Source organism: Bubalus kerabau, chromosome 15 (genome assembly GCF_029407905.1).
Source record: "Bubalus kerabau isolate K-KA32 ecotype Philippines breed swamp buffalo chromosome 15, PCC_UOA_SB_1v2, whole genome shotgun sequence".
Taxonomy (NCBI): domain Eukaryota; kingdom Metazoa; phylum Chordata; class Mammalia; order Artiodactyla; family Bovidae; genus Bubalus; species Bubalus kerabau.
The window spans coordinates 38,358,950-38,382,783 of NC_073638.1; the positions used below are offsets into that span (position 1 = coordinate 38,358,950).

Below are 23,834 nucleotides of genomic sequence, written 5' to 3' on the forward strand. Positions count from 1 at the left end.
GCTCCAGCCTGTGTTTCAGTTTCTATTCTTAGCAAGGTGATCTTTAAACAAGGAATAGGTTTGTGTGTCTGTCTCATCTCAGACGCATGCAGCCCCTGCTGGGTGCAGTCACCAGCCATTCATTCAGGTTAGAAGCAGGAGTCCATTAAGGAAGAAAGTGGAGGGTGGCTCTTCCATCAGCCATGATGAGGATTGAATACACTCTGACCTGGGGGTTTGTCCCTTTTTGGTCACCAAGCATGGTCTCTATCTGACTCAGCTGTAGATGAGGTCAGGGGAATCCTGGTTTCAGCACCTCCCTCTCTACTCCACCCTCAAATCCTTTCTCTGGGATGGGCCAGGAATGGTATTTCGGCAATGGTTGTTTTTGGAGATGATGAGTAACGAACATTCCAGCTGAAAGGGTCATTGTTTGTTCTGAAAAAAAGAGTGGACATGGATCAGTCTACTCCCCTCCAAGAGTTCCCAGTTGTGGTGGTGTCTCAGAGTCCATTTGGGTATTTAAATACATAAGTTCACATTCTTGGTCTGCAAGTATTCTCTGTTTACCAAGTCTGGGGAGGAGTCTAGGTTCTTCATTTTAAGACACTACAGGGGGCTCAAATGTGCATTCTAGATGGAGAGCTTTGGCATACAGTAGTAGGATTTGCAGACTCTGAAAGGTCACCAAGGCCAGGCAGGTAACATCCAATGGCTAGGGTGTGATCCAAGAGTGCTGATCACTCTGAAGAACAGGAACATACCTTCTTTCAAAGGCAGCCTGTACTTACCTTTAGCCATTGTCTTATGATAATACTGGCCTGGTGTTGGTAGATAATCCATTTACTTTTTTCAGGAAGAGTTATAAATCTAGATTTGTTTGTTAAAAATTCTAAATTCAAATATGGCAACCAATTCAAAAATTAAAAAAACTTCTAATTGTGGGCCAAAACATACCTGACTCTGATTTAGCCAAATCTGACTCTGAATCTGCCCACCGAAGTCTCTTGGCAAACTTTTAGCTAGACCATCACTCAACTTAAGTCAGAAGAATACAATCAACAGCTCTCTTGATTGGCAGCATCACGTTGTCTCTGTGCTGTGAGGCTCTAAGGGATTCTGGATAACATCCAGCTTGGCTTGGGGCAAAGTGCTCTGAGCATAGCAGTCAGGAGACCTATATCCTGCTAACAACTTGCTAGGTGACACTGGGAAGAAATTCTTTCCCTATTCACAGGATTTCTTCTGGTAAGTTAAGGGGGATGATCTCTAGTGTTCTTTCCAAGGTTTTGAGGATTCTTCTAATGAAGATTTATGTATTTACCTATTGTCTTCTAGCTACATGAGAAATAAGTTTTTTAGATTAAGATGAAAAGTCATCTTTAATTGGCATGAATGACAACTGGTTCTTTCTCTGCCAAATATCAATACAATACCAGTGATTTGTTTTTGCAGGGGAATTTCTTTTGCTGTAGGCTGTTGGGATATTTTCTGAGAGCAAGAAAGCACTTTGGAACAGAAGGTCTATGTGGAGTGAGCATGTGGGCTTCTTGCTTGCTGAACACTTGACTCTGAGTTAAATTTTTTTAAAAAATAAAGGTATAGCATTGATAGGAATATTTTGAAGTAAAAGACATTTCCTTAGTAGCTCAAAGAAAACCCTGCAATTGAATCTTTTATCCTCATAGCTTTGAGATTTAATTCATATGCCATAAAATTCACTTTAAGAAGTATACAATTCAATGTTCTTTAGTGTATTTACAGAATTGTGCAACCATCACAGCTATCTAATTCCAGAATATTTTCATATCTCCAAAAAGAAACCCCATACCCATTATTAGTCACAGAGAATTTCCTCCTCAGTCCTGGCAACTACTAATCTACTTTCTGTCTCTCTAGATTTTCCTATCCTGGACCTTTCATACATATGGAATCATATAATATGTGGTCTTTCATGACTGGCTTCTTTCACTTAACATAGTTTTCAAGATTCATCCACGTTGTAGCATGTATCAATACTTCATTCCTTTTTATTGCCAAATAATATTCCATTGTATGAATGCCCTACATTTTATTTATCTGTTCATCAGTTGATGGATAATTAATTCTACTTTTTGGCTATTATAAATAATGCTGCTATAACCTTACACTTATAGGTTTTTATATTGACATGTTTTAATTTATCTTGTGCATATGCCAAGATTGTTTTCCAAAGCAGCAGCACCATTTAATATTCCAACCAGTAGTGTATGAGGGATTCAGTTCCTCTATATACCTGTCAGCATTTGTTATTATTTTTTTTTATTATAGTTATCCTAGTGGGTGTTAAGTGGTACCTCATTGTAATTTTGATTCCGTAGCTGAATCTCTTCTTGATTGGTTTGACCTCGGTTATACATCCATCTATCAGCTAATTACTGTGGCCAGTGGAGGTTGATAATCTTAACTGAATTAGAGTAAATCCCTGCAGGTGGGAGTCAGTCACTCCCAAACTACGTAAGGAAAATTAGAAGACACAATGTTCATTTTGATATGCGGCAAAACTAATACAATTATGTAAAGTTTAAAAAAAAAAAATAGAAGACACAATGAGAAAGGAAGGAGAAATGGATGCCTGGGAGGCAACAAATACATGGTTTCTATAGGATGGGTTTGCTTTCTTGGTTTCAGTGTTAAAATTGTGCTGTACACAGAGATTGTAGTGGTATAGAATAGGAAGGAAAGAAAATCTTGGTCAGGACTCAGGCAGAGAAGAAGCTCAACAAATAAGCATTGAAATAGATCCTACTGAAAATAAGTTTCTCCCTGAAAACTGTAGTCACTGGACACATATGTGCACACCAGCTTGGATTTTTTACCACTTTATCCTCTTCTTCTTTTATTGGTCAAACTATCTTCAGGCCCAGACCCCCCTGAGTGCTCCTTTGCCAGATGCAGAGTCATAAAATACTAAGGAATTTGTTACAATTACTTTCGGATCAACACCTGATTCCCCCAGTCTAAATAGTTGCAAATGGCACAGCTATGCTTTGGCTTCCCAGGTGGTGCAGTGGTAAAAAATCTGCCAGCAAATACAGGAGATGCAAGAGACATGGCTTTGCTCCCTGGGTCAGGAAGAACCTTTGGCATAAGAAAAGGCAACCCACTCCAGTATTCTTACCTGGAAAATTCCATGGACAGAGGAGCCTGGTGTGTTACAGGCCATGAGGTCACAAAGAGTTGGACTTGACTGAGCCCACCACACACATACACATACACAGACACATAGCTATGTTGTTATTGTTTTTTCCTTTCTTTTGGCTGTGCTGTGTGGCATGTGGGATCTTGGTTCCCCAACCAGGTATTGAACCCATGTGCCCTGCATTGGATGAGTGGGGTCTTAACCACTGGACCACCAGGGAAGTCCCTACATGCTTTTCTTTTCTTTTTTCCTCAGGGATTAACTTTCTTTCTTTTGGATATTTTTGAGATTTGATAAGCTTTTCTGATTATCATGTCTTCTTGAAAGGAAAGATTTTGGATTGTATGTTAGAAGGGAAAGCTGCATAAAGAGGACTCATTGATTATCTTTTTGGTCGTGAAAGATTATAGAAAATTTCAGGGCTAGAGAGACACTGAGAGAAGCATAACTAGCTCTTTTTCAGCATTTCCTTGACATGGGTTCTTCTTTCTTTTCTCTTTCCTTTTTTTCTTTCTTTTACATTGCTAATACTGTCTGCGTCGTGACTTTTCTGGCTACTACTGCTGTGTAAAACATATCTCCTCCTCTGGAAAAAAGGGGTGCCTAAGACAACCATTGTATCACACAAACAAAGTTAAAGAGATTTGACAGCTAAATGCAATGCCTGACCCTAGACTGGATTCTGTACTAGAAGGGAAAAAATGCTCTAAAGCACATTATTGAATCAAATGACAAAACTGAAATATAAATGGTAGACAAAAGTATTCATACCAATGCTAGATTTACTAAAGTTGATATGTACTGTGATTATCTGAGAGAATAGCCTTGTTCTTAGGAGGTGCACACTGAAGCACTTAGGGGTAAAGGGCCATAATGCCTGTAACCTAGCCTTAAATAGTTCAAAAATTCATTTAAATGTAAGACTTATATACACACACATACATTTATCATAAAATATTTTATATTTTGCTGTGCTGGGTCTTTGTTCCAACATTTGGGCTTTCTCTATTTGCAGTGAGGGGGGCAACTCTCTAGTTGCAGTGCGCAGGCTTTCCGTTGAGATGACTTCTCTTGTTGTAGAGCATGGGCTTAGTAGTTGTGGTGCATGTGCTTAGCTCCCCTGAGGCATGTGGAATCCTCCCGGACCAGGTATTAAACCCGTGTCCCCTGTACTGCCAGGTGGATTCTTAACCACTGGACCACCAGGGAAGTCCTATCATAAATTAATATAAATAACTATATCATAAATATATATATATGAAAGAGAAAAGCAGAGATAGACAGGGGAGAATGATGAAGTGGGATAAAATGCTCACATAGTGGAATCTGGGTAATGGTGTATGGGTGCTCTTTATAGACTGAGTGAGTGAGCGAAAGTCACTCAGTCGTGTCCGACTCTTTGCTACCCCATGGACTCTACAGTCCATGGAATTCTCCAGGCCAGAATGCTGGAGTGGGTAGCCTTTCCCTTCTCCAGGGGATCTTCCCAACCCAGGGATCGAACCCAGGTCTCCCACATTGCAGCCACATTTTTTACCAGCTGAGCCACAAGGGAAGCTTGTATTTATAGACTGAAATTATTCCCAAATAAAAAGTTTTAAAATGACAAACAGTTTACTGACTTGTTTTGCACATACTTTTGTAGGTCACGAAGGGCTGACCTGGGTAGCTCTTTTTTTTTTTAATGTATTTATTATTGGCTGTGCAGGGTCTTAGTTGCTGCTCAATCTTTTCTGTAGTCACAGCAGGCGGGGCTACTCTCTAGTGGCAGTGTGCAAGCTTCTCATTGCCGAGGCTTCTCTTGTTGCAGGGCACTGGTTCTAGGGTGCACAGGCTTCAGTGGTTGTGGCTCCCAGGGCTCTAGAGCACCAGCTCCATAGCTGTGGTGCATGGGCTTAGTTGCTCCATGGCATGTGTGATCTTCCCAGATCAGGGTTTGAACCCATGTCTCCTGCATTGGCAAGAGGATACTTTTACCACTGAGCCACCAGGGAAGCCACTGGGTAGCTCTTGCTCGGGGTCTTTCATGCATTTGCAGCCAGATACTAGTAGGGGCAGCAGTCACTGGAAGGCTGGACAGAGCTGGGGTTAAGGGATCTCACATGGCTGGCAGTTGATGCTGGCTGTCAGCTAGGAGCTCAGTTCAGTTCAGTTGCTCAGTCGGGTCTGACTCTTTGCGATCCCATGAACTGCAGCACGCCAGGCCTCCCTGTCCATCACCAACTCCCACAGCTTGCTCAAACTCAATGTCCATAGAGTCGGTAATGCCATCCAGTCATCTCACCCTCTGTTGTCCCCTTCTCCTTCTGCCTTCAATCTTTCCCAGCATCAGGATCTTTTCCAATGAGTCAGTTCTTCACATCAGGTGGCCAAAGTATTGGAGCTTCAGCTTCAGCATCAGTCCTTCCAACGAATATTCAGGACTGATTTCCTTGAGGATTGACTGGTTTGATCTCCTTGCAGTCCAAGGGACTCTCAAGAGTCTTCTCCAACACCATAGTTCCAAAGCATCAATTCTTCGGCACTCAGCCTTTTTTATGGTCCAACTCTCACATCCATACATGACTACTGGAAAAACCATAGCTTTGACTAGATGGACCTTTGTTGGCAAAATAATGTCTCTGCTTTTTAATATGCTGTCTAGGTTGGTCATAGCTTTTCTTCCAAGGAGCAAGCATCTTTAAATTTCATGTCTGCAGTCACCATCTGCAGTGATATTGGAGCCCCAAAACATAAAGTCTGTCACTGTTTCCATCGTTTCCCCATCTATTTCCAATGAAGTGATGGGACCAGATACCATGATCTTAGTTTTTTGAATGTTGAGTTTTAAGCCAGGCTTTTCACTTTTTTCTTTCATTTTCATCAAGAGGCTTTTTAGTTCCTCTTCACTTTCTGCTATAAGGATGATGTCATCTGTGTATCTGAGGTTATTGATATTTCTCCTGGCAATCTTGATTCCAGCTTGTGCTTCATCCAGCCTGGCATTTCACATGATGTACTCTGCATATAAGTTAAATAAGCAGGGTGACAATATACAGCCTTGACGTATAACCTGTTTTCCATGTCCGGTTCTAACTGTTGCTTTTTGACCTGCATACAGATTTCTCAGGAGGCAGGTAAGGTTGTCTGGTATTCCCATTCCCATCTCTTGAAGAATTTTCCACAGTTTGTTGTGATCTACACAGAGAAAGGTTTTGGTGTAATCAATAAAGCAGATAATTCTCTTGCTTTTTCTATGATCCAACTGATGTTGGCAATTTAATCTCTGGTTCCTCTGCTTTTTCTAAATCCAGCTTGCACATCTGGAAGCTCATGGTTCTCATACTGGTGAAGCCTGGCTTGGAGTATTTTGAGCATTTTTTTGCTAGCATGTGAGATGAGTGCAATTATGTGGTAGTTTGAACATTCTTTGGCATTGCCCTTCTTTGGGATTGGAATGAAAATTGACCTAGACTGACTGAGCTAGGAGTTCAGTTGGACCTTTGACTGGCATGCTTACATGTGGCTTCTCTAGCATGGCAGCCTCAGGGTAGCAAACTTCTTACATTGTTTCTCCCAGAGTGAGAATCCGAAGAGAACAGGTGGAAGCCGCATGGCCTCTTCTGACCTAGACTTGGAAGGTATACAGCATCGTTTCTGCTGCATTCTACTGGTTCCAAGAGAGCCACTGGGTTGTTTCCAGGAACTTGGAGTCATGTTCCAAAACTGCTATAAATGCTTACATGCTTAACATTCCAGGCACTGTTTTATGTGCTTTATATATATTAACTCATTTGATTCTTACTAAAAAACACCTTGGGCTTCCCTTGTGGCTCAATTGGTAAAGAATCCGCCTGCAATGCGGGAGACCTGGGTTTGATCCCTGGGTTGGGAAGATCCCCTGGAGAAGGGAAAGGTTACCCACTCCAGTATTCTGGCCTAGAGAATTCCACAGACTGTATAGTTCATGGGGTCGCAAAGAGTCGGACACAACTGAATGACTCACTTCACGTCAAAAAACACCTTAAGGTAGGTAATCCTACCTTTATTTTAGAGAAAACTGAGCCACAGAAGTTTAGTAAGTTCCATTATGACACCTTTAGTCAAAAGGCTAGGATTTGAATCCAGTCTGGCCCTAGAGCCCATGGTCTTATCTACCAGCCTACACTGCATTGTATACACCTGTGACTCCTACTACATTTGGTTAAACTTCTATACACATAGATGCATAGTGAAGGACAGGGAAGCCTGTATTGCTGCAGTCCATCGGGTTGTAAAGAGTTGGACGTTGACGGAGCAGCTGAACAACCCGTAGATAAGCACTTTTCATTCACAAGCACACTTCCCCAACACAAAATCATGTGACACGTCTTACCTTCTCAGCTCTGACTTTTTCATATGTGGCTTGCTTTCCCTGGAATACTTTTCTTCTGCTTATGTTATTTATTCAGATCTTTTAGGAAGCTTTCCCTGACCACCCACTTGTGGAATGAGTGCTTCTCCTAGGGTCACACTGTGCTTGTGATGCTGGACAACTTGCCTGTGGTCCTGGCTGTTTCCCCATTGGATTCTTAGTTCCCTGAGGGCAGGGACATTATTTTATTCATAAAGTGATTTGTAGCACTGAGCACAGTGCCTGGTGTGTCGTATGTAAATAAGTATAATCTCTCACATTTATACCCCTCGTATACAATTACCTCACATTTTTCACATATAAACACAGCCACTAAGGCAGATATTTCATGTGCCACATTTACTCTTGTCTATGCGCCCTCAGTCACTGTGATTCAGTCTCTGTGACGTTCCTCACACCGCAAGCATATCACACACACAATTATTGTGACAGCTCTCCTCTTCAATCACTGTCAGGTACTGTTTTCCGTACAGTCATGGTCACCATCTGTGCTCTTAAAACAGGATATTTATCCTCCTACAAACTGAGTTAAGATGACAACGGCTCTATTTTTCCCACACGCCTTCACATACTGTATTTTTCATCCACACAATCCCTGACAATTCCTGACATATACAGTTATGCTCACACGCTATCTGTCTTCTTTCAGCTCCCACACTTTCGCACACACACTCCTCACTCGCACAGGCACACGCGTACACACCCCGCTCAGTCCAGGAACTGGAGGGGCACACCGAGGGGGTCTGAGCCCTACAAGCTCAGCTCCCGAATCTCAGTCCGGGCCAGCGCTGCCCCGCCCCGCCCCACCCCCTCATGCATATGCAGCATCTCGGCCCAGCGGCCCGGCCCCCAGACGGCCATTTGTAGCGGCGCTGGAGGCTGCTTTCGGCAGGCGCTGCGAAGTCGTGTGGAGGAGCGCGCCCCCCGGCCGCCGCAGCCCCTCGCCGTTGCGGTCCCCTAGCTTCTCCGTGCTTCGGGCAGGACCCGACCAGCCCAGGCGCCGCGGTGCCGTCCTGACCGGCCCTCCGGCAGCTCCCGGCGCCCGGGACCCCCGCCCGGCCGCTCGCCCGCAGCCCGCCGGCCGCACACGTCTCCGGAGCCGGGCCTAAGGCGGGCGGCGGCTCGGCGTGGCCGGGCTGGGCTCGGCGGCGTCCCCATGGCCGCGGCCGGCTGGCGGGACGGCTCCGGCCAGGAGAAGTACCGGCTGGTGGTGGTCGGCGGAGGCGGCGTGGGCAAATCGGCGCTCACCATCCAGTTCATCCAGGTACCTGGAGTGGGCCTGCCCAGGGCGCCGGGGCGGCGGCGGCGGGCGGGGGCTCCCGCTACCTGTGGCGGGGCGGCCGCAGGGACCCCGCCCCTGAGGCGCCGCGCAGGCCGGGGTTGGGGGGCGCAGGTCGGCTCTGCCCTCCTGTTCTGCGGTCCGGGCGTCCAGCTCTTGCCTGCCGGGCGCCCAGCTCGGTGTCCCGGGAGTCGGGCTTCTCAGGAATGTGTCCGGGAGGGCGGAGTTGGCAGGGTGGGAAGCGCAGATCCACCTTATCGGTCCGGCCGCGGCCCGAGCTCTTAGGGAGAGGCAGCGCGGCCGCGCCGAGCTTCCTGCCGTGAGGCCGGGGCGCGGGGCGTAGGGCGTGGGGCTGGAGCCCCGCGCGCTGGGTTTCTAGCCGCCCGGGCAGCCTCCTGCATCGTGGGTGCGATCGCGGTGGCAACTTGGCTCCGCGTGGTCTCCGAGCTTCTCCGCGCACGCCGAGCCGGAGCTGCCCGCTTCAAGCGGTGTGTTTCTCTTTGTGTGTGTTTGCGCTTTTCTTTTAAGTAATCTCTTAGGTAATATGTCCGGGGGGTAGTGTGTGATAATACCCCGGGGAAATGGTGGCCTCGAGGAAGTTAAGAATGTTCTCCGATAGGGGTGAGACCATTTCCTAGGAATTCCTGGTGCCTTCCTGCCTCTCGCCGTGCCAAGGTGAAGTTTAGGGTGGGCCAGGCTAGGAGATGACCGACCGAGTCGTGCGTTCTGTGTCAGTTCCAGCCACTGTCTCCCCCACCCCCAGTCCTCTCTGGTAGCTGGAGGCGGAAAGTCGGGTTGTAAAGGAAAGGGAGGTCAAATTCTTGGTTCTTAGGATTTGCTTGTGGTAGGAGGTTTGAGTGATCTTTTTTGGGACTACTAAAGAGAGAAGCTCCGATTTCTCTCTGCTTTTGTCAACCTAAAAGGTGTGGCGTATGTTGGGAGAGAATGAAGGTACAGCGTTGTAACAGGTAACAAAGATACATATCAAGAGTGTTGTTAAAATGCTTTGGTGAAATATACCTGTTTGAGCCATTTGCTTTCAGTTGGCATACTTGAATAGCGTATTTCATTTCACTTAATGTATATAGTGACATTAAAATACAGAGTTCTGTAACATAAATGTGATTGTTACCTGTCCAGTTGACTAAATGAGCAATAATTGCTGTTATACCATTTCAAGGTATTAAAAACTGCTGCTGAAACTTTTGTATCCAGGAAGAGATGTTTATGTAATGAGCATTTACAGTATACTCGTTAGTGGGTTAAAAAAAATTCACACTGAGTAAGAGGTGAGATTGGCTTTAGTATAGGAGGCTGCAGAATCGGGGATGCTGTTATGTTATTTCTCATGGGGTCGGGAGAGACTTTAAGTAACTGGCAAAGCAAAACAATTTATAGTTAACTTTTTTTGGGAACTGTAGCTAGGGGGAGGTGGGAGGTTGGCTAGGAGAGAGAATAATCCTGGGTTCCTGCATTAATAAATAGCGTTACCTAAAAGATTTAAACCACAATATGTCTTTAGCTTTTTGGATGGGGGTCGGCGAATCCATCTCTATTTGAATCTGTACGTTAATTATTAAGATATTGGAACTTTTTGTTTTGGGAAATAGTATTAGAAACTATTAAAATGACAGTAATTTCTGTTTGCTTAATTTTCTAAATTCATTTGTTAAAGAAGCACTTCTTTATGAATAGTGATGTAGCTAGTTACTCTAGATGGTTTGAAAGAAGTAAAACAGGTGTGAGCTTTGAGTCATGCCGAGTTGAGTGCTAAATCTTGCTCTGTTGTTTATTTACTGGGAGAACATTGCCAATATATTATTTAGCTTCTCTGAACCTCAATTTTCTTTTCACTAAAACAGGTCTAATCATACATTCTTCATAATCCTTTGAATTAAGGGACCATCCTTAGCTTTGTATCTAGCGTATACTATGTGCTCCGTTAATGATGGCTCTTAGAAGCTTATGTGTACACTTCTGTTAACACATTTAAATGCAAAGGGAGTTCTGAATTGAGGAAAAGTCAGTTTGGGAAGGATTGATAAAAGGACTGTGTAGGCTTGATGGTGGAAAGAGAGGGCACGAGGCGGGGGCAGTCATATGCTAGTTTGGAGAGAGGAGGCAGGCAAGGAGGGGAAGGGGATTGGCCCCTTACTTGGGACCAGTGGAAGGGAGGAACATGAGCTCGGACTTTGACAAGGCTTTCTGGAGAGGTAGAAGAAGCCAGACCTGGATGGAGTCTCAGCTCTACCACTTGCTGCCTGTGTGATCTTAGGCAAATTACTTAACCTCTGGGTACCTTAGTTTTTTCCCACTGTAAGTTGGGGAAATACAAAGTACACTTACAGTTCTGAAAATTAACATCTGTCCAGGGCCTGGAACAATGTCTGGTGCATAGTAAGGCTACAAACATTATCATTATTACTATGTTAATCTTAGCTTATGGAGCCAAGGTGACTATCATCTATACTTAATAGAACTGCTATTTATTGTCCAGCTCCTGGGAAATTAAAATTCATTGTTATGATGGTCTCGCAGTAGTAATGGAAGGAGAGGAGTCTGCAGAAAGATAATAATCTTAACAGGCGGAAGTCAGTCCTCTTTGTAGGTGATCAGGATGACACAAATCAGTTTTATTTATTTTATAAGACTCTTGAGATACAGCACTGGTTTTTACAGTGTTCAGTATGTATTTTTCTATTATGTAACCTTGAATAGAAAAAATATAATGAAAAAATTTGGGAGTGGAGAACTTAAATCCCAACTTTCTTTAAATTGTTGCCTTTTATATATAAAGAGGGCTTCCCTGGTGGCTCAGATGGTAAAGTGTCTGTCTGCAGTGCAGGAGACCTGGGTTCGATCCCTGGGTTGGGAAGATCCTCTGGAGAAGGAAATGGCAGTCCACTCCAGTACTCTTGCCTGGAAAATCTCTTGGATGGAGGAGCCTGGTAGGCTACAGTCCATGGCGTCACAGAGAGTCAGACATGACTGAGTGACTTCACTTTCTTTCTATGCATATAAAGAGCTACAAAATTAGGAAATTAAGGCAAGAATTACTTGATTGAGGTGGCTTTTCCTCTTTAAAAATGAATGCAACACATCATGAAACATCCATGACTAATAATATAAAATATTATTAAGAATAAATGTGTGTACATGAACTCCTTGTTTCTGTTCATGGTTTTCTGAAAGTTCTGTTGGTAAATAGAAGCCCTTGATGATGAGTGGACTCTATAGTTAGAAATGATTTTAACATTTTCTAACTGTACAGAGTGAAATGGAGAAGAGAGTTGGCTCTCTGGGTTCTAGGTCTCCCTCCTCAGGTGACTCTGGAGATTCTTTGAGTCTTCTGTAATCTCTTTGGGGCTTTATTTTCTTCTCCATGAAGTATTGGGCTTGGGTGAACAAATTGCCTCCTCACTCCTGTGTGATTGATATTTAGGTAATGAATGCTGATTCCATTTTGAGTTGGGAAAACTTGATGAGTTGGGAGTTGATTTTCAGAAATAATGGAGTAACCATTGTGGTTTCTGGCAACTCTGAGAAAAGACCATACATGTTTTACACTAAGAGAGGAATTTCCCAGCCTCTGTTCTTCATTTAGCATCCTTACTTGTTATTCACAGTTTGTTAGATTTTGAGCTGTGTAGGGGGGGTAGCTGACTTCTCAGGTATCAAGTTTTAGTCAGTCTTACAACCTGTTAGCCTGGACTTGACTCAGATGTTGCTCTTGACGTAATTTATCTTTTGTGCAAACCCCTTCCATTGCTTTTTCCTGGGACAAAGATCTTAGAAGAGATTTCAAGGCACATGCATTTGTGTTAAAGTTAATTGATCTTGGTAAGTTTAAATTCCTGAATTACTATTCTGTTGCTACATCTTGAACATGTGCCCTGCAATTAGAAATCACTTAAAGTAACTTTTATCCAAGAATTTGAAATTAAACTGTGGATGGCATTTCAGACTTGATGGACATGAGTGTGAGTAAGCTCTGGGAGTTGGTGATGGACAGAGAAACCTGGCGTGCTGCAGTCCATGGATTTGCAGAGGCGACTGAATTGAACTGTGGACTTGTCTTTTAGTGTGCAAATTACTATTCTACATTTTCAGAGTAGTTTACAAATGAATTCTTAGCATTGAAAAATAAGGTACCCCTCCCTAGTGGTGTTTTACATACTAGAGATTTCCTCATTTTGTTAGGATGAAATGGTTCTGTTGGCAGTTCCTAGATACACATGCTAGGCACTCAAGAAAGAACACCTTCTTTTAGAGAATGACCGCTTTTGTTAGAGGAGAAATTCTAACCCAGAGAGTCTTAGAACTCATTCTTCTTATTCATTTTTAACCTGTGTGTGTGTGTGTGTGTGTGTGTGTGTGTGTGTGTGTACGCGCGCATGTGCAGATGTGCGCAAGCCTGTGTCTTGTCTTGGAATGGAAAGTCGAAGGAGTTTAGTGGGGATACTTCTGTTGAATGGGTTAAGAGTTCTGCTTTCCCTTGGTATAGTACCATTCGAAGGCAAAATGATGACAGGCAGTTGCCTACTGGAATGGGATTTTTAATTCATCTTTATCACTGAAATGTTAAGGGTCTTTCCTAAGCTTTAAAATGAAAGTAGCCTGTTTAATTAAGTGAGGAAAATAAATTGGTAAAGTGAGGAAGGAGAACAGAAAGAGACTTTCTTGAAGCTGTATTATTTAAATTTTTTTTTTAAGATTTCTTTTTCAAATTAAAATTGATCTCATAAAAGAGAAACAGATTTTGTGATGCTACATGAACTTAGAAGTCTCTTAGGGTATTTGTTTCTTGTTGAAAAGTGATAATGAGTAAAAGACTTTGACTCTACTTGTAAACAACATAGAGTTAATTGTCATTGAATCTTCCTGAATGACCTTGATCTTGAATTAATTTGGCTAGAGCCACCCAGTCTGGGGTTGAGATTGAAACTTCAAGTAATGTCCTTGGTAGGCTTTTGATTTACTTCTGCTTCTCAAAGAAAAATGTCTCTCAGGCCTTTATGAAAAAGACAAAGATATGTATACATTTACTCACTTTACTTATTTCTTTGCTTCTTTCAGAACTACATATTTTCTGTATAGTTCTGAAAGAAGCAAAGAAATATGACTAAAATTGTGCTACTGGAGTTATTTGTAAATTTTAGTTTCAGCATTTTGTAAAAGCAATATGATTGTTTGTTGGTTATGTAACATTAAATAGTTTAATTAAAATATATTTACAGAATTTGTAAATGTTCAGTACTGGATGTATGGATATACATGCCAGCATGATAGCTGATGTTGCTTTTTAAAAAACCTTTACCCAGTTTTCCCAAATGCTACCATTTTACCATATTTGTTTTATTCCCCCCAAATAAACAGTTTTTTTCCTGAATCATCTGAGTGTAAGTTGAAGACAGTGCCCCTTTATTTTTAAATACTTCCTTGTATATTTCCTAAATGCAAGGGCACTTGCTTATAAACATAGTGTATAACCTAAATCAGAAATTAATATTGATATATTATTAATGTAATGTGCAGAACTTAGATTTTGCCAGTTGTCCAAATAGTGCCCTTTATAGCAAAAGAAAAATCTCAGATTATGCAGTACATTTTGTTTCCGTGTCTTTACTTTGGAACAGTTCTTTCATCTTTATTTTTAAAATGTTTGGCTGCGTCTGGTGTTGGTTGCAGCACGTATTGATCTTTGTTGCGTCATGTTGGGTATTTTGTTGCAGGTCAGGTTCTCTAATTGTCTTGAGGGCTCCGGAGCGCGAGGGCTCAGTAGCTGGGGTGTGTAGGCTTAGTTGCTCCATGGCAGGTGGAGTCTTAGTTCCCGGCCCAGGGATTGAATCCGTGTCCCCTTGCATCGCAAGGCAGATTCTTAACCACTGGACCACCAAGGATGTCCCAAGTCTTTGTGTTTTATGACACGGACATTTTTGAATACAAGTTAGTTATTTATTGAGTTCCTTCAGTTTGAATTTGTTTCTTCATGGTTTCTAAATTCGTTTTGGGCTCAGGAATAGCAGAGGTGTGTTCTCAGTGCGTTATATCAGGAGATACAATCAACATCCAGTTGATTTGACTGGATTCTGTAGTTGATTTGACAGCATAAGTGTTTACTTTTTGACTCAGTGCTCCCAAATCAACAAATTTACCCTGGAAATGTACTTCCAGTAGTATTAAAATATAAGTGCATGGGGCCACAGCATTGTTTGTAATTTAAAAAATTAGAAGCAGCCTACAGGATAGAGAGGGGTTGAATGGAACATGGTACATTCACCCAGTAGAGCATTCTGCAGCTATAAAAAGAACTGATGGGAAATGCGTTCCAGGATAAATTGTTCAGTGAAAAATACAAAGTACAAAGGTATTTACTGTATTTGTAATATATTACGTTTAGTGTAGGAAAGAAGAAGAAATAAAATAACAAACTTATTTACTGATGGGGCAAAAAAGCACAGAAATGGGTAAGTCAGAGGTTAAAGAGATGACTGGTGAGCTCTGTGTATGGTTAGGGATGAGGGGAAAGGGATTGAGGGCCTCTTCCGAGGATCCTTTTCTGACTCCTGGAACCATGTTTAAGGTTTCACACACTCAGTATATAAACAGCAAACACCAATAAAATCAAAGGTGGAATACTAACAAAACAAATAAACTGAACCTTATTTCAAATGACTAACATAACCACACTGAAGGAGGAAAAGAAAAAAAAAAAAGTAGTGTAACTTTTGAACCCAGCGTTTGGACTATGTCCTCAGGATAAAGACGAACTCTAAACAAACACTGAACTCTGGTTAACAGGCCTTTTTTCCCACCCCCCATCTTCCTCTCAGCAGCATAGGGTTTGCAATTCTTAAACAATTTTCTATACTAGGATTAAGTAGATAAATAAATGTGTTGTGGAAAATGGGAGCCAAGTTCCTCACAGCTGAAGAAGGGAGTTATAAGTGTGGAAAGGAAGAAGGCTAGGAAGCACTGGATGCAAAGTTGGAATTGAGGACACTGGCATAAAATTGTTAGGGGAAGCACACTGAAACCTCCCACCCTGACCAGACACCGTAATAACCATTTGCGTGAGTTATTTTATGACAGGAGGTCCTGGTAAGGAACAGGAAACTAACAAGGCCCCGCCAACCAGAAGAGTTCAGGAAAGGTCAAAAGGGGACACCATGTGTCCGACCACCTCCCAGAATCCTTCTCTCTGGCATCCATCTTGGCTGGGCAATGTGTGCACCACCAGGAAGGACTCTGAGTCAGTGACTGGCCAAAGAAAACCCAGAGGCTAATCCCATCACCGTAAAGCCCAAACGGCTGTGAACCGTAAGCTGTGATTGTGTGGCAGAGCACTCCTGGGTTCCCTTACCCTACTGCTCTGCCCAGGTGCCCCTTCCCAATAACGTCTCTTGCTTTGTCAGCACGTGTGTTTCATTGGACAGTTCATTTCCAAGTGTTAGACAAGAGCCCACTCTTGGGCCCTGGAAGCGGTCCCCCATCTTAAAACAGAACTCAGTTTAAAAAGTAAATACTAAGATATAGAAATAGGTGTGTGTGGCTGCTCATACACATATCTATACATCTTTTTTCCAGCTATGTCTGCTGAGAGTGCATAGAAACAATGACCCCCTATTAGCAGTGAGAACACCTAATGCCAGATCTTGGGTGCTAAATATCATTCTTTAAAGGAACCTTGGAGAAATGACTGATCCCTGGGCTGAGGCAGGGAGAAGTAGAAGATGAACTTGGAGCATCTTTACCAGGAAGTAAAGAGGTGCTCAGTGTCAACTACAAATTGTCTCTTGCCAAGAGCATTGCCAGTGACTGAACAACAAGGGCATTTGCCATCTGCCTCTGTGGAGATTGAACCCTGTGCTCCTGCCACTGTTGACCTTCAACAGCCCTTGAGGGAGTTCAGAGGGAATGAAGTACACTGTGTCCAGGGAATCTGGTGGGACAAGTCTTTAGATAGTTGGATACTTTGAGGAATTGATTTTATGATCCCCGTCCTTGTATCTCCTCATATCTAGAAAAGCACTAAATCCCTTCATTGATGACATCAGATCCTTGTGACTAGCAGAAAACCTTTTGTAAAATGAGTGCTTAATGGTATTGAACTCCTGCTTCACCCAAACCTTATATATTGGCCTTCCCCCACTGCCTCTTTGGAGCAGTCTCTCAGAGCTATGTGAGGAGCTGCCTTCTGGGTGGCAGTTCTTATTTTGCCCTAAATAAAACTTGACCTGCAGCTCTCAAGTTGTGCATCTTTTTTAGTCGACATCAGAAAACAAAATGGTGGTGGCATGTCAAAGAGACAGAGCCAGCCTGGAAGAAGGCCCACTGGCTAACACTGGGATAAGCTTCCCAGGTGGTGCTAGTGGTAAAGGACCCGCCTGCCAATGCAGGAGATGTAAGAAACCTGGGTTTGATCCCTGGGTTGGGAAGATCCCCTGGAGGAGGGCAGGGCCACCTGCTTCCAGTATTCTTGCCTGGAGAATCCCATGGACAGAGGAACTTGGCAGGCTGTGGCCCATGGGGTCACAAAGAGTCAGACGTGACTGAAGTGACATGCAACTCTGAGATAGTCTCATCATCAAAATAATGATAGTAATTGATTACTGCCCATAAATAAAGAATCTAAGAATCCATAGGGATAAATAAATTAAGGAGGAAGGGAAGTTCTTCCTTAGATTTGAGTAAAACATAGAGGAAATGGTAGAATTAGAAAATCAACATTTGGCAGTCAAACAGCTGATTTAAGTAAGAATCATAAATGGATTTAAAAGTAGTGGGTAAAAGTTTGAGAGTAGCTGGATATTAACATAGTCGTAAAGTATCTGCCCATAAGGTATTGTTAATTATCAAGGGGAAAATAATAGCCACATGGAAGAAACCTGGCTGATATCTTGACCACAGTGATCCAAGTTAACATTTTGACATTGCTTTAGGTGAAGATAATAAGCAGAGTTTTATTCAGTTATGCTAGTGAGATCTGGTCTTCACAGTTACCTTAGCTAGGCTCTGATTGAAAATAAACCTGAAGGAACCACATTGAGGCAAAAAGGGAACCAACTTTCTCTCTAAGGAGAAAATTTTTGCTTAATTTTATAGGCACATGCCTTTTGAGGAAAACGTTGATAGTTAAAGCCAATACAGATTTTGGCCACGATTTTAGCATGATATCCTCACTTTGCACTAATCTTGCCTTTTGCTATGTAATTTTCCTCCCTTGTGTTGTGTGGTGGATTTGAAAAATAGATACTTTCTCTCTCCCTCTCCTTTTTTGTTTTACTACTTGGATTTACCTTAAAATTATTCATGTTCTTAAACATTTAATTAGAATAGTTGTCTTATTTCTAGTTGTAGAAAATGAGGAATTTAGCAGTTTTGTTTGCTGTTTTCACTCACCCTTTTCATAAATTTCAGTTCAGTTCAGTCGCTCAGTCATGTCGGACTCTGTGACCCCATGAACTGCAGCATGCCAGGCCTCCCTGTCCATCACCAACTCCAGGAGTTCACCCAAACCCATGTCCATTGTGTCGGTGATACCATCCAACCATCTCATCCTCTGTCGTTCCCTTCTCCTCCTGCCCTCAATCTTTCCCAGCATCAGGGTCTTTTCAAATGAGTCAGCTCTTTGCATCAGGTGGCCAAAGTATTGGAGTTTCGGCTTCAGCATCAATCCTTCCAATGAACACCCAGGGCTGATCTCCTTTAGGAAGGGCTGGTTGGATCTCCTGTCCTTAAAGTAACCAAAAGTGTGTGTGACTGCACTGTTTTAAGAGATTGTTTTTTGTCTTTTGTATTTGATTTTGTTATTATAATTGTAATAGTAAATATTGTTGTTCAGTCACTCAGTTGTGTCCAACTCTTTGTGACCCCATAGACTGCAGCCTGCCAGGCTTCTGTCTCCTTCATCTTCTGGAGCTTGCTCAGATTTATGTTCATTGAGTCAGTGATGCCATCCAACCATCTTGCCCTCTCCTTTCTCATTAGGAACTATTGCTTTTATTTGCCATTTCTTCCCATTCTAACTAATTTCAGTCCTAACAAGCAATCCTCACAAACAGCTGGTTTTTATTTTGAATTGTTATATAGAGAACACTTTCAAGTACTTTTAAAATTTAAAGATTAATCTTACCTTAATTTTTAAGATTTAATTTTAATATTAAAATTTTACTTTTGGATGATAAATAATGGTATAAAATTATTGGGTCCTAAGATTTTTGTATTGAAACAGTTGGAGGTACTGCTTTACTTATCTTTCATGTCTTTGCTTTTATCTCACTAGCTATTCTGCAGGAATAACTTGTTTTCTGTTTGTATGCTTGTAGCCTTCTTTTATCATTGGAAATGGAAACATTTGTCAGGATATGACTGAAAGCATTTCTCTGTTCACTAGTTTTCCCTGAGAAATGATGAAACATTCTCAGGTCTGGGAAGGTTTTCTTCTTCATTTTTGAAGTCATTTTCTCAATTATCTTCTGAAATACCTATTTGTGCATTGATTCTTTGAAATCATTGTTTCATTTATTCTTAAGTTAATCAATGAAAAGGCTAAGATAGTCTGTCTCCATTCAAGAATTTGTCACATTTGCCTTCTGTATCACTGAAATTTCTGGATGTCAGATCGAAGTACTCTCTTAAACAGATATAATACCCTTGATATTTCAGTCTTATAGTAATCAGTGGTGATGTTCTTTTGTCTTAAGGCCACATAACTGATATTTTTAAAGCTTGGTACTGCTTAAAGAAAAAATTCTTGCCAGGGAAGGGTTTTTTCTTGAGTGGCAGAATGTGTTTTTTAAATTTATCCTCTTCTGATGAGTTGACCTTAGTCATTCTTGGTGTTGGAAGTAAAGAATTGGCTTTGATCTCTTTGCTGTTCAGGGGACTCTCAAGAGTCTTCTCCAGCACCACAATTCAAAAGCATCAGTTCTTCAGTGCTCAGCCTTCTTTGTGGTCCAACTCTCACATCCATACATGACTACTGGAAAAACACTAGCTTTGACTATATGTACCTTTGTTGGCAAAGTAACGTCTCTGCTTTTTAATACACTATTTAGGTTTGTCATAGTTTTCTTTTTTTTTTTTTCATTTTCACTTCATTTTGTTTCTTTTTTTTTGGAGAATTAGGGATGGTTAAGAGGATAGTTTTCAAGTTTATTAATACTTAAAATTTAACCTTTCTGCATTGTGGCAAGTAGAAGAAGCTTTGAAAGATAGTCAGGGGTGTGTGTGTGTCTGTGTGTGAAGCTGCAAAATGCATATCAAGGCAAAGGTGTTTCTTGTTGTAGGTACAGAAATCAGTACGGCCTAGACTCAAAAGCTGCAGTGCTTGCTTCAGTGTGTGTATGTGTGTGTTGGGGGCGGGGGGGGGTGGGGGCAGCGTGTGTGTATGTAACCTGAAATATGCTTATTTTATGTTGTATTTTGTATAGATTTTCCCCCACTATTTCATACATAAACTTCTTTTATGCTTTCTCCTTTCTTATGTATTTATTGGCCGTGCTGGGTCTTTGTTGCTGCATGAAGGCTTTCTCTAGTTGTGCCAAGTGGGGCCTGCTCTCTAGCTGTGGAGCACAGACTTCTCATTGTGGTGGCTTCTCTAGCTGCAGAGCACAGGCTCGAGGCTCACGGGCTTCAGTAGTTGTGGCGTGCACAGGTTCTAGAGTGCAGACTCAGGAGTTGTGGCACATGAGCTTAATTGCCCCATGGCATGTGGAATATTCCTGGCTGCTGCTGCTAAGTCACTTCAGTCGAGTCCGACTCTGTGAGACCCCATAGACGGCAGCCCACCAGGCTTCCCCGTCCCTGGGATTCTCCAGGCAAGAACACTGGAGTGGGTTGCCATTTCCTTCTCCAATGCATGAAAGTGAAAAGTGAAAGTGAAGTCGCTCAGTCGTGTCCGACTCTTAGCGACCCCATGGACTGCAGCCTACCAGGCTCCTCTGTCCATGGATTTTCCAGGCAAGAGTACTGGGGTGCCATTGCCTTCCCCGGGAATCTTCCTGGGCCAGGGATCAAACCTGTGTCTCCTGCATTGGCAGTCAGATTTTTAACCATTGGACTATCAGGGAAGTCCTCCTTTCTTTAAAAAATGAGAATAATTGCTATTTATTTCTTACAGTACTGCTTTAAGTAACTTCTCTGCTATAATTTATATTTTTAAATGTATTAAAGGATTCCTAGTAAGAGGTTTTCTAAAATGTTTCTTATATTACCATCATCATAAAGTCTGTAGTATCCTTAATGACTTTTGAAAAGGCATTATAAGACTGATTTTACATTGTTTGTTTGAAATGAAATGTTGTGCTTTTTATGAATTCTTAGATAATTTTAATTTCAGTTTAGATATCCCCTTAATTTTGATGTGATTTAATTTGGGGAAGGATTGAGTGGCTCTCTTTCTAAATTCCTAGCTTTGTTGGGCTGTGGTCAAAGAATGTGACCTGTAAATTCCCTGTTTTGGAACATTAAGAAGTTTTAATGGACAAACATGCCGTTGATTTTTGTAAATATTCCAAGAACAAGAGAGAAGAATATTTGTAGCTTATAAGGTGCAAGGTTTTACATAAATCTGTTCAACTAGAATTTGTTGATTGTATTATTCAAATCTTCTGTAGCCTTTTTTCTTGAGTATTCTGTGAAATTCTGAAATACGTTGATTAAATTTCCCACGAAGACTATGTTTTAATTTTTTCCTTGCATTTCTAATTTTGCTTTATTTTGATATCATTATTTGGTATATAAAGTGTTAATAATGATTACATCTTTCTTATAAGTAAATAGTATCAGTCTTGTGCCAAGTTTTATTTTGAATGTCAACCTATAGTATTAATGTTGCTATTTTGGATTTTTGTTTGTATGCATTTATTTCATTTACATTTGCTATTTTTTTGGTGGCCATTTTATAGTTGTTATTCAGTTTCTAAGTCATGTCTGACTCTTTGTGAGCCCAAGGACTGCAACACGCCAGGATTCCCTGCCCTTCACTACCTCCTGGAGTTTGCTCAGATTCATGTCCAGTGAGTTGATTATCCTATCTAACCATCTAATGGTGGCTCAGTGGTAACGAATCCACTTGCAGTGCAGGAAAATGGGTTCAATCCCTGGGTTGGGAAGATCCCTAAAAAAGGAAATGGCAGGCCACTCAAATATTCTTGCCTAGAGAATCCCATGGAGAGAGGAGCCTGGCTGGCTATAGTCCATGGGGTCGCAAAGAGTCTGACGTGACCAAAGCGACTTCGCATATCTAATCCACTGCCACCCCCCTTCTCCTTTTGCCTTCAATCTTTCCCAGCATCTTTTGCTTTCAATCTTTTCCATTGAGTTGACTCTGCATCAGGTGGCCAAAGCATTGGAGCTTCAGCTTCAGCATCAGTCCTTCCAGTGAATGTTCAGGGTTGATTTCCTTTAGGATTGACTGGTTTGATCTCTTTGCATTCAAAAGCGTTTGTAAATAGTACGTAATGTGATCCTTAAGAATCAAACCTGAGGGTCCTTGTCTCTTTAGTGGAGTTCACCCCATTCACATTTATTGTATGATATGATTACGTTATCTGTGGAATAATCTAGGTAAATTTGTTTAGCTCCTTATTCTTTTTATATTCTTTGCTTTTTTTTCCTCCATTTGCGTTGTATACTTTATTTAAATTTATTTTATGGTTCATCTTCTTATTCTTTGCTTTTAACCTTTGTTTTTTTGCAGGCCTAATTTTGTTTCTGTTGCTTTATTTCCCCTGCATTGAGAGTGAAAAATCAGGGATCATTTTTAAATGTAGAGGTTGTTTCTGAGAAACTTGTTCCTTGTGATTGTCTTCATCATAGTCATTAGTAATCTGTGAGATTAAACACCACAGCTGCCAACTTTTTCTTTTTTAAAAAGATGTCCTCAACCTGGAAAAATTCTTACTGCTTATCTGAGAACAGACAGTTTGACATAAAGAATCCTTGCCAGTTAAGATATTTCTTTAGATCTTGGTTTAGCCATTATCTGGCTGTTGGATAAGATAACCATTCTGTGTCTGATTCATTTTGGCATTATTCTTTTAAACTCTATAAACACTGGAATGTTCATAAGTAAAATAAGTGTTTTAGTAGAGAAATTTTATGAGTTTGGAATTTTTGCCTGAATGTCTGCTCTTGGTTATATTTGTACATCTTACTCTTCGTATTTAGAGTGTCATAGACCAGGAATAACTTTGTTACATAGAAGTAAGCATATGTATGTGTGTGCTTAGTTACTCAGTTGTGTTTGATTCTTTGCAGCTGCCAGGCACCTCTGTCCTTGGGGATTCTCCAGGCAAGACTACTGGACTGGGTTGCCATGCCCTCCTCCAGGGGATCTTCCCAGTCCAAGGATTGAACCCAGTTCTCCCTCATTGCAGGCGGATTCTTTACTGTCTGAGCCACTAGGGAAGCCCAAGCATATAGCAGAATATTTATTAGTTGCTAATATTGGGTCTTGAACAGGATATAATAAATTGTTGGAAAAAGGAAGTATCAGGAAAGATGAGTTGTATTTATTACGGTTTTGTAACCACTAGTCACTAAAGAGGCTGTAGAAATAAACTTGTTTTCGATTTTGGGTTTCATAGATTCTCTGAAATTAAAAGACTACATGTGACATATACACATTTGAGCTTTAGTAGTTGATCCATAGCATTCTGTTTTATTGAAAATAATCTTTGTCTTGAGAAGATTTCCTATTTTAATTTCTCTCTGGAAATTCTGACTCAGGAAATGTAAAACAACTTGAGAGTAAGATCTTAAAGATTTATTACTTTTGTCTTGTTTCCTAGTGAGTTTTCTCTTAATGCTTTGGTTAAATGATACATGTGGTTGAGAAGAGTCAGCAATTTGTTAGCTGAAAGGAAAAGAACAGTAAGCAAGGAGTTGAGTCAAACTGCAAAGGAAGATTTATGATAGATATAACATTTAAGTTTCAAAAATCTTGTGGAAAAGATATGTAAGTATTTGATTTTATCTCTTTTGCTTCTTCTGAA

At 41.5% G+C, this 23,834-nt stretch overlaps 1 protein-coding gene across 4 annotated transcripts in view; it reads left to right on the forward strand.

The window, feature by feature from the left end:
- The window catches only part of RRAS2 (RAS related 2), a 134,825-nt gene that overhangs the window by 44,614 nt on the left and 66,377 nt on the right, over positions 1 to 23,834 (forward strand). Inside the window, exon 1 of one of the 4 annotated variants that reach the window (XM_055548559.1) lies at positions 1,086 to 1,227. The exons of 1 other annotated variant lie outside the window; for it this stretch is intronic. Coding sequence is in view for 1 of the 3 variants with exons in the window: in XM_055548555.1 (XP_055404530.1) it covers positions 8,710 to 8,817 (108 nt within the window). In the remaining 2 variants the exon portion in view is untranslated. Of the gene's footprint in view, positions 1 to 1,085; positions 1,228 to 8,441; positions 8,818 to 23,834 lie in introns of those variants that run through there. 2 more of the 4 variants (XM_055548557.1, XM_055548555.1) reach the window with 2 other exon arrangements.